The sequence below is a fragment of the Lycorma delicatula genome, chromosome 2 (genome assembly GCF_047948215.1).
Source record: "Lycorma delicatula isolate Av1 chromosome 2, ASM4794821v1, whole genome shotgun sequence".
In the NCBI taxonomy this organism is placed as follows: Eukaryota; Metazoa; Arthropoda; class Insecta; order Hemiptera; family Fulgoridae; genus Lycorma; species Lycorma delicatula.
Window position 1 is genome coordinate 26,210,572 of NC_134456.1, and position 18,242 is coordinate 26,228,813.

General features: G+C 28.9%; 1 protein-coding gene across 2 annotated transcripts in view; it reads left to right on the top strand.

Moving 5' to 3' along the window:
* RhoGAP71E (Rho GTPase activating protein at 71E) overlaps window positions 1–18,242 on the top strand; it is a 79,930-nt gene that overhangs the window by 1,318 nt on the left and 60,370 nt on the right. For both annotated transcript variants that reach the window (XM_075358531.1, XM_075358532.1), the window contains exons 2-3: window positions 17,048–17,179; window positions 17,799–18,131. In XM_075358531.1, coding sequence (XP_075214646.1) covers window positions 17,076–17,179; window positions 17,799–18,131 — 437 coding nt within the window. In that variant the 5' untranslated portion in view covers window positions 17,048–17,075. The remainder of the gene's footprint in view (window positions 1–17,047; window positions 17,180–17,798; window positions 18,132–18,242) is intronic.

Here is an 18,242-nt window from a genome sequence, read left to right on the forward strand (position 1 = left end):
TCTGAAAAACTGACTTTTATTTTCCTTAAGAATTAAAATATTTAATTTATATTAGTTTTCTTGTCCTTGTTTTTCCATGTTAGACCTAATGTTTTTAAAATGTACATAATTGCTTGTACAAAAGGTAATAGGAAAATTGTGCAGAATATTACATCTCAAAAAAACCACGTGCTTCAGGAATATGAAAATATTATTAACTGTATACTACATCAGAAAACGTTAAGAACATTATGACACTAAATAAACCGAGTCATTGAAAATATGAGAAAATCAACATTGTACCATCTATTTGTATTAACCCTTTTGCTGTCAGCCATTTTGGAATGGGTTGTGCTAAAACTGTCAACTGTTTTTTTTGTCCTGGCATGCAGAGGTGTTATTGAAACCGTTGTGTATCATGCTGTTTTTCAATTAATAAATTTAAAAAAACTACCACTTGCTCAGAAAATTATATGGAATATGATGATATTTAGAAATTTTTGCTTAATGTTACTTCATATTTTTCACTTTAAAATGTTCATATTACAAAAATTAAATTTTTTAAATAAAAAAAAAAATATTAAAAGTTTATTTTTGTTTCCATATTCCTAACACTATACTTAATTTGAAGAAAACTCACTACTGCCCATAAAATCCACATAAATTACTAAATAAAATCATATAAAAAGTATGAAATGTGAATTATTGTTTACAACGTTTTGATAAATGGAAATATGAGATTACAATTGTCTTATCCTGGCTTTGTTTATTGTCTAGCCATTTCATCTTCACTTTCATTTAAAATGTTACCTAGAACATCGCTGTTACTTTTAGAACCTCTGTTTGTGTCATTTGTATATTCACTATCAGTGTACTTGTAGAAATTTTCGTAAATATCATTGTTGGTATGTATTCCACTTGGGCTTAGTGTTTGTATCATTTCAGAAAAAAATTACACAAACATGAGCAATAACAAACAAAAATCAAATCCTAAAATTAAATAAGAAGAATATGGAAACAATTAGAAACAACTAAGGTTATATGTTATAAAATAAATGAGCGCAAACATGTATTAGGTTATACGGAACGCAGAATAATGTGACTTTCGGAAATAAACAGTAACGTGACTTTCAATTTCAATAAATTGTTGAAACAGCCATCTAAAACTGAATACTATTGGTATACATGTAGAACCAACATACATTATTTCAGCACAATCTAGCCGCAATTTTAATAAATTAAACAAGACTAAACAGAGTACTGATAGATGATATCCTGACAGTTCTAGTGCTAATTGTGTGTAACGATAGATTGTTACCCTGACATTCAAGGGGTTAATGTGTTCAGAAACTTTCCTGCACTGTAAATAATTTTTTACACAGAGTTTTATTAGCATAATTAGTACATCTCTGTGTGTTAAAAAGCTTTATCATCTCATATGATATTTAATGTTTTATGAAATAATTTAATATTCATATGCTTTAAAAGTTTAGACAATTAAACTTAACCATAGCATCATGATAAAGTGCACACAAATACGCACTTATAATGAAAATGTAGTCTTGATATTAACATTTTATTTGGTGATAAAATAACATACAATATTCTGCTTTCTGGATGGACAATGCAGTTAATTTACTTTTTTTTGTACCCAGGAGATATGATTGCTTCTACAAGTGTTGATTTTTTTTTTCTTTGTTTAAAATGTGATTGGAGTTGTCTTAGTGTGTAGTAAGTAATGGTTGATCAAGTCACTTACCCAAGTTTTTGGGTTACCTTGATGTATCATACTAGCTTTTTGATCCCTTAATTATTAATGAAGTAAATCTGTCGAGACTAATAGGAGACAGCATAAATTTTGTCTGGGCATGAACATTGTTATAATAATAAGTGCTAGAGGTAATACTAATTTTTTAATAAGAGCTGATCATTATTAAGAGCTAGAGGTAAGATATATATATATATATATATATATATATATATATATATATATGTTCTTCAATGATTTAAAACTGGAATCCTAGCTCTGTTTGTTTGATTAGATTTGTTACGTTTTATACACAGAATTAATTTAAAAATTTTCACAATTTACTTTTCTCAGGTATTTTTCTGTGAGATTAAATTTTGTTCTTGCTATCCTTTTTTGAATCATTTGATGTTCATGATGATTTTTTTCTGGTACTAAATAATATTTTTAGTTTCTTAAGATTTTCTTTTCCTAATTATTTACTGTCAGTTGCTTTCTTTTAGGTCACAGGCTCTTGGGTGATACTTTTGCATGTTCCTTCATGGTTGATCCCTCAGTTAACATGATCATCATCCAAAAATTCAGTACGTGTTGGGTTAAATTGTATATCATACTCTTGCCCCTTCATCACATTACAGATGGATTTTACGATTTTCTTATCATTCAGTAGTTTTTCAGCATGGTTCCCACAGGCAGGAAATATAAACTTACTCAGGAAAAGTCAGCAATTTTTAGAAAAAAATCAGGAAAAATTGCAAAGAATTTCAGAGTATGCATTTTTTGTAACCAAATTAAAGATTATGTTATTAATAAAGTATTTTTTAAATAATCCCAAAATATATTGATATACTTTGCCGACATCGGGAAGTGGCAATCCCATTGTCCAGCATGTTGTAACTGTGTGCATCTAACAGCCATTAACATGTTCTGTTGTTACTTAACATTCCCTAATTATTCTTTTATATTAAAGGTGGAATATGCCAAATGCAGTTAATTTTTTCACTGGTGAAATTTTAACAAAAAGTTACCGTTGAAAAATTTAAAGTTGTTAACTGTTTTCTTGGAATTTCAAACTACCATGAATTTTTTTTGTATTTTAGTTAATTAATTACTTTTAAATGGCATCAAAAAATACTCTTGTTTAATGACCAATGCTTAGATATATACTTACACACAGAATTCAGTTGGTTGAGAAGAGATTTTTTGTGATGTGTATAAAAAACATTTTGGACTGAGCAATATGGGCCGAAAGGCAGTGACTTCAAATAGTAAAGGAAAACAGCATTGAAATAATTAAGATAAGGAATTCTCAGCCTTTACTGAAAGATTTATTGTCTCCTGTGGTACTTCAACTCAGTAGATTAAAACTTTGATCAACAGTTGTCAGAACAACTGTAGTAGTTGTTATACATTTTTGTGTTCTTTGCCTGGATCTTCTGGTCAGAGTAATAGCATTTAAGTAGCAAATGATTCATTGAATTCTCGACTTCTTTCACGTAAAATAACAACTCAGTTACTTCTTTTTGCTTTAAAGATGATGTTTCTAATGTGGAGATTATGTGGGTTCTCATTGTTGTACAAAATAGGTTATTCTTAAGTTCATATGAAGATGTTTTTGCAACTTTTAAAATTATGTTTCCTGATGGCTGTGTAGCGTCAAAATTCCAACTATGAGCTACTAAATGCTCTTATGCTCTTAAGTTAATAACATTTGTTTTCTGTATAGAATAAGATGTTCTGTTCTATTTTTCTTGTCTGTATTACTTTTAGGCACAGTGATTTTAGTTTTCCTTTAAGTTGTGATCACACATATATTGTTTGTTTAATTGAAATCTGTGTTTCTTAGCATTTTTATGCAAACCAAATTATTAAATATTGTTTTTTTGTTTACTTAGCAAAATAAAATGTAGGCTATGCTTTGTGAAAAAATTTTTAGCAATCTTAGGTGCAAGCCAATTTTTAAAAATTGCTTTAGTTAGTTTATCTTTAGTTAATTTCTATTTCTTATCTGTGTTACTTTAGTTACCATGATGTCCATTTTTATGCAAAGCAAAAAACTTGTTAAATATTTTTTCTTTTCTGCTTTGTAATGTAATTTACTGAAACAATTTATCACAAAAAATAGCCTAATCATAAATATGCATTGTAAAAAGATCATTAAAAAATAAATGTAATAATAATAATACTATTAAAAAAGGTATTAGTTGGGCAGCTGTGTAAACCTTGCAAAAAAATAAAATGGAATGGTGAAGATTGCAAAAAAAATCTATACATTTTGCAGAGTAAATGGCAATAACTTAACATTACGAGAGTAAGTAAATTTTTACTTAACTGGTCACTAAAAATCAGGAAAAATGAATCTTAAAATTTGGTGGAAATCTTGTTCAAGTACTGTCAGACATATCCATTGACTGTCTGACTGTTCTAAACAACTGCAATATACATTACAGTTTTTGTTGGATTCTTGGCCACAGGAATTTCTGCTACTGCAGCCAAAGCCTGTACTTAATCAGTCTTTGTCAACCATGTTATCTCTCTCCCGAAATGTTAATGTTATTAGAAAGCTCCTGAGTAGTGGTCGATAATCTGTCAGATTTGTCAGTAATCTAGTTGTAGAGTTATTGACAATAATCTGCATCAAGTATGAGCCTGCACACACAAGCACACGCTTTAAATATCACTAAAACTTTAGCTTTAACAAATGAAAATTATGTTATAATATTAGAATTGTTAAAAACACGATTTGACAATAAAAATATAATTTCATATATAATGTTGAGCTCATTATAAGTTTAGATTCAGTAAAAAGGGAATCTGTAAATAATGTATCCAAATTTATTAATGAAATTTCATCATATGTGAATTCCGTTGAAGTAATGCAATTTCCTATTAACACATATGAATTTATTGTCGTCCAAACCATAACATCAAAATGTGACTACAACACTTACCCACTTTTAAAGATTTTATAGAATTTCTAAATTCTAGACGAAAACTTGTAGAAGATATTAACCCATCCACATCAAACATGCAGTTGAATACAGATAACGATACTAAGGAACAACATCATAAAAATACAACTCAAACCAAACGTTATAATTTAAATCCTAATAAACAAAATAAAAGATATAATGATAATTTATTACACAAAATCCAAATTTAATCAATGTCCATTTTGTAAGTCAAATCATTCCATATTTCAATGTAAGGAATTTTTAATTTTATCCAATTATGATTGTAAAACCTTTTTGGCAAATAAAAATTATTGTTTTAATTGTTTATGTAAGGGCCATTCAATTAATCAATGTTATTCAAAAGGATGTTAAGATTTGTGAAAAGAAGCACAATATACTCATTCATATGGACAAAGATTCATTGATACCAAAGAAAGCAGGGGCAGATAAATGTGAAGAATACAGAACAATTAGTTTAACTAGTCATGCATCAAAAATCTTAACTAAAATTCTATACAGAAGAATTGAGAGGAGAGTGGAGGAAGTGTTAGGAGAAGACCAATTTGGTTTCAGGAAAAGTATAGGGACAAGGGAAGCAATTTTAGGCCTCAGATTAATAGTAGAAGGAAGATTAACAACAATTTTGATAAACAAACCAACATACTTGGCATTTATAGACCTAGAAAAGGCATTCGATAACATAGACTGGAATAAAATGTTCAGCATTTTAAAAAAATTAGGGTTCAAATACAGAGATAGAAGAACAATTGCTAACATGTACAGGAACCAAACAGCAACAATAAAAATTGAAGAACATAAGAAAGAAGCCCTAATAAGAAAGGGAGTCCGACAAGGATGTTCCCTATCTCCGTTACTTTTTAATCTTTACATGGAACTAGCAGTTAATGATGTTAAAGAACAATTTAGATTCGGAGTAACAGTACAAGGTGAAAAGATAAAGATACTACGATTTGCTGATGATATAGTAATTCTAGCCGAGAGTAAAAAGGATTTAGAAGAAACAATGAACGGCATAGATGAAGTCCTACGCAAGAACTATCGCATGAAAATAAACAAGAACAAAACAAAAGTAATGAAATGTAGTAGAAATAACAAAGATGGACCACTGAATGTGAAAATAGGAGGAGAAAAGATTATGGAGGTAGAAGAATTTTGTTATTTGGGAGGTAGAATTACTAAAGATGGACGAAGCAGGAGCGATATAAAATGCCGAATAGCACAAGCTAAACGAGCCTTCAGTAAGAAATATAATTTGTTTACATCAAAAATTAATTTAAATGTCAGGAAAAGATTTCTGAAAGTGTATGTTTGGAGTGTCGCTTTATATGGAAGTGAAACTTGGACAATGGGAGTATCTGAGAAGAAAAGATTAGAAGCTTTTGAAATGTGGTGCTATAGGAGAATGTTAAAAATCAGATGGGTGGATAAAGTGACAAATGAAGAGGTATTGCGGCAAATAGATGAAGAAAGAAGCATTTGGAAAAATATAGTTAAAAGAAGAGACAGACTTATAGGCCACATACTAAGGCATCCTGGAATAGTCGCTTTAATATTGGAAGGACAGGTAGAAGGGAAAAATTGTGTAGGCAGGCCACGTTTGGAATATGTAAAACAAATTGTTAGGGATGTAGGATGTAGAGGGTATACTGAAATGAAACGACTAGCACTAGATAGGGAATCTTGGAGAGCTGCATCAAACCAGTCAAATGACTGAAGAAAAAAAAAATGGACAAAATTAATCATGTAAGATAAGTGGCAATAAGCCCTGAAGATATAACTTATTGTTCATTCAATCAATTGATAAATATAATTTTGTCAACAGCTGTAAGTAATGCTAATGACATATATGGTAACTGTCATGTATGAAGAATCTTATTAGATTCCGGTAGTCAGGTAAATTTTTACGTATATAAATTTGCACGAAAATTAGGTCTTAAACTTAATAAAAATGATCTATCCATTTCAGGCATAAATAGCTCATTAGTACAATCCAAACACAATGTAATGCTTACATTACATTATTGATAAAAGAACTTTTCATTCAAGGTGAAATGTTCTGTTATACCTGAATTTCTGATTGCCTTCCATCAATTACATTTAACACTTCTAATCTGAAACTTCCTCGCAATATATTCTTAGCAGATCCCAAATTCAATACAGCAAATAATATTGACTTACTGATTGGAGCTCAATTTTACTTGAGTCTTATCCTTCCTAGGAGATTCATTCGTAATATCAGATATCCTATTTTACAGGAAACTAAATTATTATATATAATTAGTTGCTGCCTTCCTAATAACATTGAGGGCATCAATAATGTCGCATCTTTTCTTGTAACACTCAAAAAAATTTATGTAATATATTTGAGAATTTCTGGAAAATAGAAGAAATTGATACTGATGTTTCAGGAAATTAAACCTCAACATGTGAAAAAATTTTCAAAACAATGCTACTTGTAACAGTCTAAAATGTATCATCAGATATTAGTTAAATTTAGTGATTCCAAGTTACAACATATACTCTGGTGTGATTCTCCAGATCAGGAGATAAAACATTATGCATTATATATGGTAACATATGGAACTGCTTGTGGCCATATTTGGCCACACGGTGTTTAATTCAAATTGCAATTGAAAATGAATTTCCACTTGCATGTAATTCCATTTGAAACGACTTTTATGTTGATGACCTCATAACCAGTTCAGATAATTTTAATGAAATTATTCAATTAAAAATTGATGTTTCTAAATTATTAAATCAATATGGTTTTCCTCTACATAAATGGTTTTCCAATAACATCATTTCTACTTCTGAACACAATACTTTCATTCCTTCAAATTAAAAACAGATCTCATGTACTTTAGGAGTTCTATGGAATAATTCCTCAGACAAATTGTTTTTCCAAACTGCTCATGCCATTGCTTCTAAAAAATACACTAAAAGAAATATTCTCTCCATCATAGTAGGTGTATTAGATCCTTTATGACTCATTGGTTCTATTGTTTTTTTACATAAATATTTTACGTAATCATTGTGGCAACTTAAAATTAATTGGGACCAAACATTAACCAATACGTTACGAACACAATGGCTCAATTTATACAACCAGTTGAATTTAATCGAATCCTTTAAAATAAATCATTCCATCAAACCAAATATTGATAGTAGAATTAATTCTATTCAAATAGATGGATTTTCTGATGCCTCCATTAAGGGCTATGCTGTTGTATTTACATAAGAACTGTGTATTCACTAATAATAGAATTTCTTCAAACCTACTATCTAAGTCAAAATTGGCACCCTTAGAACAAATTACGCTTCCAAGACTTGAACTTTGTGGTGCTTTACTACTTAGTTGTCTGTTATTTAAGATAATCAATGCCTTAAACATACAATTTGATGAAATATATTTATGCACTGAATCTGCGATAGTACTACATTGGATTCATGGACAACCATCTAATTGGAAAGTATTCGTCAACAATAGAATTTATGAAATTCAACAAATTACCATAAATGCTAAGTGGCATTACACCAAACCCTCTGATAATCCAGTTGATGTATTATCAAGACGTTGTTCACCAAGTCATGGTTACGTTTAATAACTGTAATATAAGTACTGAATGTCTAATGGAAAAACACAAACACGTTATAGCATCATTTGTATCTACTGTGTTGTTTTTGATTACACACAATGATTTTCATCACTACATACTTTAATTTGCACATTTAGTTTCTGTTTTAGATTTCTTTACAGTATTAAATCAAAGCAATCTGAACAAATCAGTGGTTCCCTAACTACAAAGAAATTAAACCATACTCTTAACTTTTTCACACAACAATCACAATACATGTATTTCGGTAATGAAATTAGCAATTTTAAAAATAATCAAGTTACTGCTAATCAAAGCAAACTTACATCACTTGATCCATTTCTGGATAATTCAGGCTTATTACGTGTAGGTGGCAGACTGCGACGCTCTCTGTTAGATTACCAAGTGAAACATCCTATCATTTTACATCCTAATGCTAACATCATGAAATTAATCATTAATGCTGAACACACGTGACTCTTGCATGCTGGTATTTTAACTTAAGCATCATTCATTACTACAAAAATATTGGATAATAAATAGCAAGAGAATTATTTCCTCTATCATTCATAAATGCATGACATGCTTTTGATATATTGCAAAAACCCAAGTAAAACAGCTTGGTCAACTACCTCCTTCCAGAGTAATTCCTTCCCGACCGTTTTCTACTTGCACAGTGGACTATGTGGTCCAATTATTATTTGCCATGGTGGGCAGAGGTCTAAAACATTAAGTAGGACATATATTCACTTTTTATAGATCTTGCTCCTAAAGCTATTCATCTAGAATTAATTTCTGATCTTACCTCACAGTCTTTTATAGATTTAGATTTTTAAAAGATTTATTTCATGTAGGGGTATTTCCACTCAAATATTTTCTGACAATGGTTCCAATTTCAGCTTTGCCAAAAATATACTTTATAATTTGTATCAATTCATAAATTCAGAAAACATAATTTCAGACATTAAAGCTTTCTCTATAACCCAAGGCATTACTTGGTCATTCATTGCTCCCTCTTCACCCCATTTTGGTGGTTTATGGGACCTTTTAAGCGCAATTAAAAGCATTAAATATCATATGCATCATGTAATAGGACAAACCATTTTGAAGAAGTATATACAATTTTGACAGAAATTGAAGCCTGTCTCAGTTCCCGTTCTATCTTCCCTATTTCAAATGATCACAGACATAGAGCCACTATCACCAGGACACTTTCTCTTATTGGATGTCCACTCACTTCCTTACCTGATTTCGATTATCAAGAAATAAATGTTAATCAATTAGGTCGCTGGTAACTACTACAAAAATTTGTACAATCTACCTGGAGATGATGGTCAAAGGATTATTTACATTATGCACAACAAAACAAATGCCGTTTTCCATCATGTAATCTTTGTATTGGGGGCATAGTATTAATTACAAGTGAAAATTCTCCACCATGCAGTAGAAACATGGAATTTTTACACAAGTTTATCCAGGTTTGGACAATCTTGTAAGAGTTTTGGCTTGCAAATGGCTAACTGTGTATTAAGAAGACCTATTCATAAATTATGCCTGTTACCAAGCACATTTGATTAATTCAAATAATCTATTTTTCCTTTTGTAATATTGTTATAAGTTTAAATATTCATACATTTGTTTCATTTAATTGTATTTTTATAAATGTCTGTGAACATGATTATAAATTACATATTGTGTTAGTTATTATTATGCAAATGCAATTTTTTCACTTTATATTAATACTTTGTCAATGTTATTATCCTTAGAAACAACTAAATTTATTATTATTATTATTTTATCTTTCTTTCAAATAATTTATTACAAATTGTACCTTTTATTAAACTCATTTATAATTGTAAAAAAATCATGTGATTCATGCTATCATTTATAATACCTTAATTCATATATCATGTGATTTTTGGCGGGCAGTATGTTTGGACTTAGGTTTCTTTAATTTTTAAATACTGTTTACATATTTATATTTTGTTATTATCATTTAAATGTTGGAGCTTTAATGTATTTAATAGGGTTTTAAAATTTAAATATCTTCGGCTATCGTCAGATTCATTCGGATATTTACAGTACACTCGGCTCCTTCCGTAAGCATTCAGCTGCTGACGATTCAGCAGCTCTTTACATATCACTCAGCTTCTTTTGGATGCACTCAACTCCTGATGATATCACTCAGCTCTTGACGAAGCAGCAGCTCCATTAACATTATTTAAGCAAGTCCATCGTCATTCTTGTCATTCATTATTCATTCTTCAGCTGTCACTTGTTCCAGTTCAGTTACAGCCAGTCGCCTACAAGTGGCAATCGTATTATTCTTTTACAATCGCATTCAGTAACAGTTCCGGTTCATAATTCAATTATAATAAACATTTAATAATATATAAATAATTCATTTTATTTCAATTATATTGAACATTCAATTTATACAGTTACTACAAATAATATTTTAAAACAGAAACAAACAATTTCCTTTTAATTGGCTTAGATATGCTGAAATTAAATTAGTTGATTTAATTAAATCGATCCCATTAGTAGACCTATGATATTAATATTTCACACTGGACAATTTTTCAAAGAAATGATTTATAATAGGTTGTTGCCATTTATGAAGTAAGTTGAGAGTAAAAGGTTATTTGCAGTACATTTATCATCTATTTTTTATGCATTTTAAAAATATTTTGTTGTGAGGTAGAAAGTTATAGGCAACCAATTCTTCACATCTCAGTTTAATTATTAAAATGGTGTAGGTGTGTAATGAAGTAAATCAGAAAAATTCCAGACCAGACATTTATGTATATGATCAACAAAAGAAATAGTAGGAAATTTTATTAGAAAGCTCCTTAGTAGAGTGGACTAATATTATCAGTATATTGTTGAAACTGATAATATTTGTTTGTTTGTTCTGCAGTTTTACTGTGAAACAGGACAAGCAGTTCACTAGTAGCTGAAATCTGACATCTCTGTTTCTGGATCAATTTTCAAGAAACATTTTGAATGTGTGCAACACGTTTGTTTCAAGTTGAAGTGAACAATCAATTTTTTTGCATAATATTTTTTTAATTAATAAATTAAGAACTACTGTATTAGTAAGCCAAATATTCAAATATATTTTAGTTTAATATTTCAGTTTGTTTTGTATTATCATGTTAAGTTGTATTATATTACATATTGAAGGTATCTTGTTGCAGTTTTTGTATATGTTTAAACAATACAAAACAAACTGCATATTTGCACTGTTATCTTTCTCCCTTTCTCTTCCCCTCTATCGGGTATGCATATTTTACTTGCGCAATATTATGATTTACTTAATATTTTTCTTAAGTTTGCTTATCAAAGAGTTTTTCAGTTATACATTAAAATATCAATACAGTTTATGGATTATCTTTTTTATTACAAGTCTGGCTGTGTGAACAGTATTTTTTTTGTTTAATTTTTTTGTATGTAAGGTAAGTTGGTTTATTCTAGGCATTTCTTTATTTGTGTGTGAAATTTCTATTGATAAATATAGTTAGGTAAATATCTTATTTTATTTTGTAACAGTGATGAGCCAAAATATTTATCTAACTAAACAGCAAGAATGAAAGAGCAGTCATTTTTTTTGCTTCAACCCATAGATCTTAAACAGCAAAAATATTGTAAATGGTTTTTAATGCGTTATAGTTAAAATTTAAAATTAAATAAATAAAAACATATGTTAGTGATTTTCACAAAATTTATTTATCTATTTTGTATTTAACATCTTAGGAATGTATTGTGTATTGAAACGGCTTTCATTTTTTAAATAAATTTTGTGAAAATCAAAAAACACATTTGTTGTGGATTTTCACCAAGTAACGGATTCATCCATCAATTAAATTACACATTAAACAGTCACCAGAAAAATTACTGTTGTAATAAGTCATAAGTCATAAAATAGACTGGAGCTAATATATAATTTTTGTATAATTATTTTCAGAAAATCAGATTATTATTTTTTTGTTATTGTTATTTTTTTGATGTAATAATTAGAGAGTATGCATTGACCTAATTATTGATTTTGAAATAGTAATCTTCATAAAGATTTGTAAAAGTTGGGTTTAACTGGGATACACACTTACATTATAGTAGATATTTTTATTTATTAGTTTAATTTATGGTGGAATAACATTTAATTTTTTTTTTTTTTAACAGACTTCTATAGTGTTATTTTCAGAATGAGACAAGCTTTTGAATAAAAAGAGACAATTATTTTCAATAACGATAATATCATCTTAGTTGTTAATACAAAAGTTTTAATGTAAATAGATTGTTTCTTTTGTAAACTGTATGGCAGTTTAAAAAAATTGAACATTTAGTTCATGATTAATTACCAGTGATGTGTTAAATGTAAACATTCTTTCCCAGGGCAAAAAAGTTGATCAATTTGATGGTATTTCATGAAACTTTGATTTACGTACAAAGGTACATTCCCAGACACATAATTGAATCTTAATTTACATTTATGAACAAATTTTTTATGAACATAGAAAACATTCAGTTATATAAATCATGCAATTACATTGTTCATAAATTAGTGACAAATTAGTTTTTCCTGAGAAATGCTAGTTAGCTGTGATAGAATTTTCTTTTAAAAATTGTAATGAGTTAAAGAGAATTGATTTATACAGGTCGTCTCAAATGTAATTGAGATTGTAGTTTTATTTTGAGAACCATTTTCATCTTGTTTATAATAATAACATTAAATTGATTTTTTTTATCCACTTTAATTCAAAACGTTGCCTTATTTTCAAATGAAAATTTGCCATGACCACTATTCAGTGTAGGAGGAGCTCCTTGTAATCTTAGATTTGTAAGGGCAGGATTATTCTTGAAAATTGCTATCTTTCAAGGAAATGAGGTGATTCAAAAACTTCTTGGGTATTCTATAGAGAGAACCCATACATATATATTAGTGTGTGAGTATGTGTATATATATACATATACACACACACATATATATATATATATATATATTTCACATTTTGTTTTAAATCTAATTTTTTAAAAATCAGTGTAGAAATTCTTTATTGAATGAATCATTATACTGAAATGAAATTATAGAGAAATAATTTCTTTTCAATTATTTTGTTTTTTAATTTCGCTTCAGGTGTTAAAATTTAACAAACTTTATTGAAACAAACAGTTCAGTTCAATATGTGTTTTTTATGCATGTTAAAATTTTACTCTTCTATAAATCAACAGATTTTGTTAATTCTTTTTTTTAATTGTTAGAGGAAGTTTCTCTGGTGGTCTCCTCAGAGTAGATCCTTTCTTAAGCATAAAGTAATTGGACAGTTTTTTGAACATAAAATTATCCTGTCTACAAAGTCTACTGTATATTTAAATTTTTTGAAAATTATAAAAAGAGTTTAATCCACAGATCTTAATGTTTATAAAAAGTAATGTATTTTTAATTCATAACAGTTAAAGTAAAACAGTTTAACTGTTAGGAAATCTTAATATGTTAACTGAACATTTTGAATAGTTTCTGCAAATTGCATATTGCCCTTTTATTAAATAAGTATCAGAAGAAGAGGTTCTCTGTCAGACCTGTTTTTTAACCTTTATCTTGGATTGATTTAAATTACCCAGTGTGTAAATATGAAACCCGAATTTTTGTGTAGAAAATACACGTTTATTGTATGAAAATGATAAAGTATTTTATTCAAAATATTGTTAATCGCTAGCTATACATTTTTCCCATCTCTCTGACAATTTATGAATGGCAAACCAAAAAAAATGTTGCTCTTTTGAGGCAAAGCCATTTTCATAAGCAGTGAAGCGCTGCTCAGCAAGTGTGTGCCCCATTGATGTAAATAAATAGTAGTTGGACACAGCTAAATCTGGTGAGTAAGACACTTGTGAAAGTATTTCCTAACTGAACGCCTCAATCGTTTCCTTGACCAGTTTTGCTGTGTGTGATGGTGCATTATCATTAAGTAAAATCACTTTGTGTTGCCTTTTTTGATATTGTGGTAGTTTTTCATGCAATGCTTGATTCAAATCAATCATTTGTTGTCAGTAGCATTCAGTATTAACAGTTTCGCCAGGTTTTAGCAGCTCATAGTAGATCACACCCTTCTGATCCCACCAAACACAGCATTGTCTTCTTTCCATAGCGATTTGGCCTTGAAATGTGATGTTGGTAGTTTGCCTTGAGTTACCCATGATCTTTTTTGCTTAGGACTCTCAAAATATATGCACTTTTCATCACCTGTCACAATTTGATGTTGAAATGACTTTCTTTTGTACTTGGCGAGTAGCATTTTTCGGTTTTCTTGTTGTCTTTCGTTCAGTTCATGTGGAACCCATTTTCCCACCTTCTGGCTCTTTCCCATGGCTTTCAAACGTATGGAGATGGCTTCTCCATTCATTGGATGAGCATCATCCTCATCCAACAATGCTTGCAATTTTCTGTCTTCAAACTTTTTCGGTGGTCTTCCACGTTCTTTGTTTCTTGCATCAAAATCACCACTTTTGAATTTTTTTTTAAACCACTCAAAGCACTGTGATTTACCGAGAGCATGCTCACCGTAAGCTTCGACAAGCATTCGATGCAATACTGCAGCAGTTTTCTTTAAATAGTAACAGAAAATCAGTGCTGTCTGCAAATCGTAGTTTGTAGGTACAAAACTCGACATGTTCAATGCTAATTAAAACTATGCTGTTGAATGAAACTTGTATTGTGAATTGAAAATCCTTTTCAGCTGTTAAAGAAAAGAAAATGGCGCCATTGATGTGGTTTGACGATAACTACATTGACAGCTACGGCCATCTATGTATGGGAAAATTCTGGTTTCATATTTACACACCTGGTATTCTCATTTTATTTCATAGATGAAGTTGCTGTGTTAGTTCTGTTGTAAAACCTTTCCAGGTAACTTAGGTAGAAGACTTTTTTTAATTAAAAATTAAATTGTGTAAATTAAATAGATTATGTGAACATATTTTTCTTTTTTACTATCATTGCTTAATATTGAATTATTATACAATTAATAATATATAATCTCATGTAATAATTAAATTAAAAGTATTTTCATGTAAAAATTTAAGAAAATTAGTCAAAAAAAATTGAGTAAAAAATATGATCTCGCATTGTATAGATCCTTAGCCACTCTCACAGTAGTGTCTTTATTTCATTTTCTTATCTTTTGTCAAGAAGTTTGTAGTCTTTGAATTTCATGTGACATTACATTTTATACAATCCGTCTGTGTTGTTTTTTCAGACTAAGTATATTTTAAATTAGAATAAAGCCAAAAAATGTAAAATAAAATAAACGGCAAAAAATAAACTATAATTCAAAAAAACAGTATTAGTTAAAAAAAAAAATCCTTTACAATTCTTAGATTAAAATTTAAACCTTCTGAACTGTGCACCATATTAAGAGTTAATAATTTTTGAATATCTGTTTTTAGTTTGATATGACTTCAAAAATTGGAAATTTAAAAAAGCTTAAAAGTTTTATTTGTCAGTTTAAGTGCTTTTTGAAGTTGACTTTACTTTTTTTAATGTTTCTGCAACATTTAATTTTTTCAAATTTTTTTTAAAGAACTGTGAAGAAATGCACTTTAGAAATTATACATTATAAGACAAAATTATTGCATGTAATACTGCAAAAGACCTAATGATGCTACAAGTAATACTTCAGTCTGTTCAGCAGAGAAATTCAGTGTAAAATTAACATTATTACTTACACAGAAAGCATTTCTGACTAGTACCTCTCATATCTAGATATTTTTCATATATCACAGCCAAAAGAAAGTCAGACTGCGTGAAATAAAATTATATTCAGTTAAGTTCTACGCTAGCAGCTGTTCTTTAGAAAAAAATCAAAGTATTTTTCAACATTTTTTTCAATTTTGTCAATTAATATAAAACAACAAACTAATTTTGCCTTTCTATCAAAAGATGCTAACTATTGTCATTAAGGATGATAACTGTAGTTTTTGGATTTGAGATGCTGGTAGTTGTTTTTAATTTATTTTGCTTTAATGTTGCCTTGAAAGCTAAAATAAGCAATTGACAACTGATTTATGGTATTTTCTTTTAGTGACAATTTTCAGTTATTCATATGCTACATTCTTTAGTTTCAATTTTCATTTATTTACCTTTCTTTGGATGTCAAATAAATTTTAAATTACATAAGATTTTTAATAAAATACTTTATACATTTTTTAAAATAACAGCTGCTAGCATAAAACTTAATTGATTATAATTTTATTTCATGCAGTTTTTTTTCTGCTGTATTAAATGGAAAATAGTAAAGCTTTATTTTTTTTATTATAGTTGTGTAAAAAAAAAAAAATTATGCCTTCTGATGAAAGTGGTTGTGTATATACTTTTACACTTGAGATGATGTTACTGTTAATTTTATTGTAGTGATTGAGTTTAAGTCATATAACCTTGGTATTTTATTGAATAATTTTTTCTTTTGTGTTTCTATTTGAATCTCTAGTTGAGAGTTAAAAGGTAATAATTTTATTGTACATATTTAAGATAATTGGCTACAATTTGGAACTTGTTTATTCTATTTTGTATTCTTTTGGAGAGTTTTTTTATATTTCTTTATTAGAATTCTTTCTTTTTAAAATTTGATTTATTTATTGTTTCTTTCATAGAATGTAAGTAAAAAAACATACTCATGAAAAATAAAATAATAGCTGCTTATCTTAGCCTTAGTTTCCTCACTTTTTGTATTTATTTGTAAAAATATTTTGTGCAGGTGAGTTAATAGTTTAACTGGTCATATAATGACCAGTTGGGCAGAAAGAATGCATCGCAGAGCTGCCACCTTTAGCAATGTTGTCACATCTTGCGGACATCCATCTGTCCCTTATCCAAGAAGGCTGGAGAAGTATGTTTGCTTCCTGTCTTATTGTTTATATAATTTATTTTTAAACAGTTTTATTTTTTACAAACAAAAATTAAATATATGTAATATATTGTAATAATAAAGAAAACAGAAAAAAATGCTTTTTTCTCTGTTGAATCTTATTTGAAACCGAAGAAAATTTAATTTTACTGGGTACTTAGTAGCTAACAAATCTATGAAACTGATTTTTTAATTTTATTTTAGTTTAAAAAATCAGTGTATTGTGGACAATAATCTGTTTTGGGTTCTAATCTCTGTCAGTTGTGGTGTTTTATCATTGATTCTGAAGTGCACCTCTCAGTAGCAAAAAAATAAGTATGGTAACTTCAGTTGGGTATCAACCTATAGTTGCCAATATGAAATAAATTATGAGGGATTAAATAAATGTGTTTGCAAAGGAAGGTGGTTAGTGTGTGTGTGTGTGTGTGTGTGTGTGTGTGTGTGTGTGTGTGTGTGTGTGTGTGTGTGCATGTGTGTGTGTGTGTGTGTGTGTGTGTGTGTGTGTGTGTGTGTGTGTACATGCACATACGTTTAATTTAAAAATAATATATAGCTACTATTAATTATTTTATTCATTAATTTGTAGATTTTTTTTCTTCAGGGTTAAATTTGGAGTACCTCTTGATGAAGTATGTAAGAATGACATTCCTGGCCCTCTTCTTGTCTTAATTTTAAAACTAAATAAAGAAGCTCCTATGAAAAAGGATGTATTTCGTGCTCCGGGACATCAGGGTAACATGAAGAAATTAATTCACTTTTTACAGGCTGGTAGACTTGTTAACATGGACAATTTCTCTGTATACACTATAGCATCTGTTTTGAAAAAATTTTTACGTAAATTACCTGGTGGAATATTTGGGAGGAGCAATGAACAACAACTTTTTACTATTGTGCAGTCAGGGAGTGCACCAGAACAATGTGACCAAATTCATAAGTAAGATATAATTCATTAAGAATTTATATATTAGGTTTACTGAAAATAAGTAGTATTATTGATTACTCAGAATGGATTAACAATTCAATTACATTATTTCTGTAATATTAG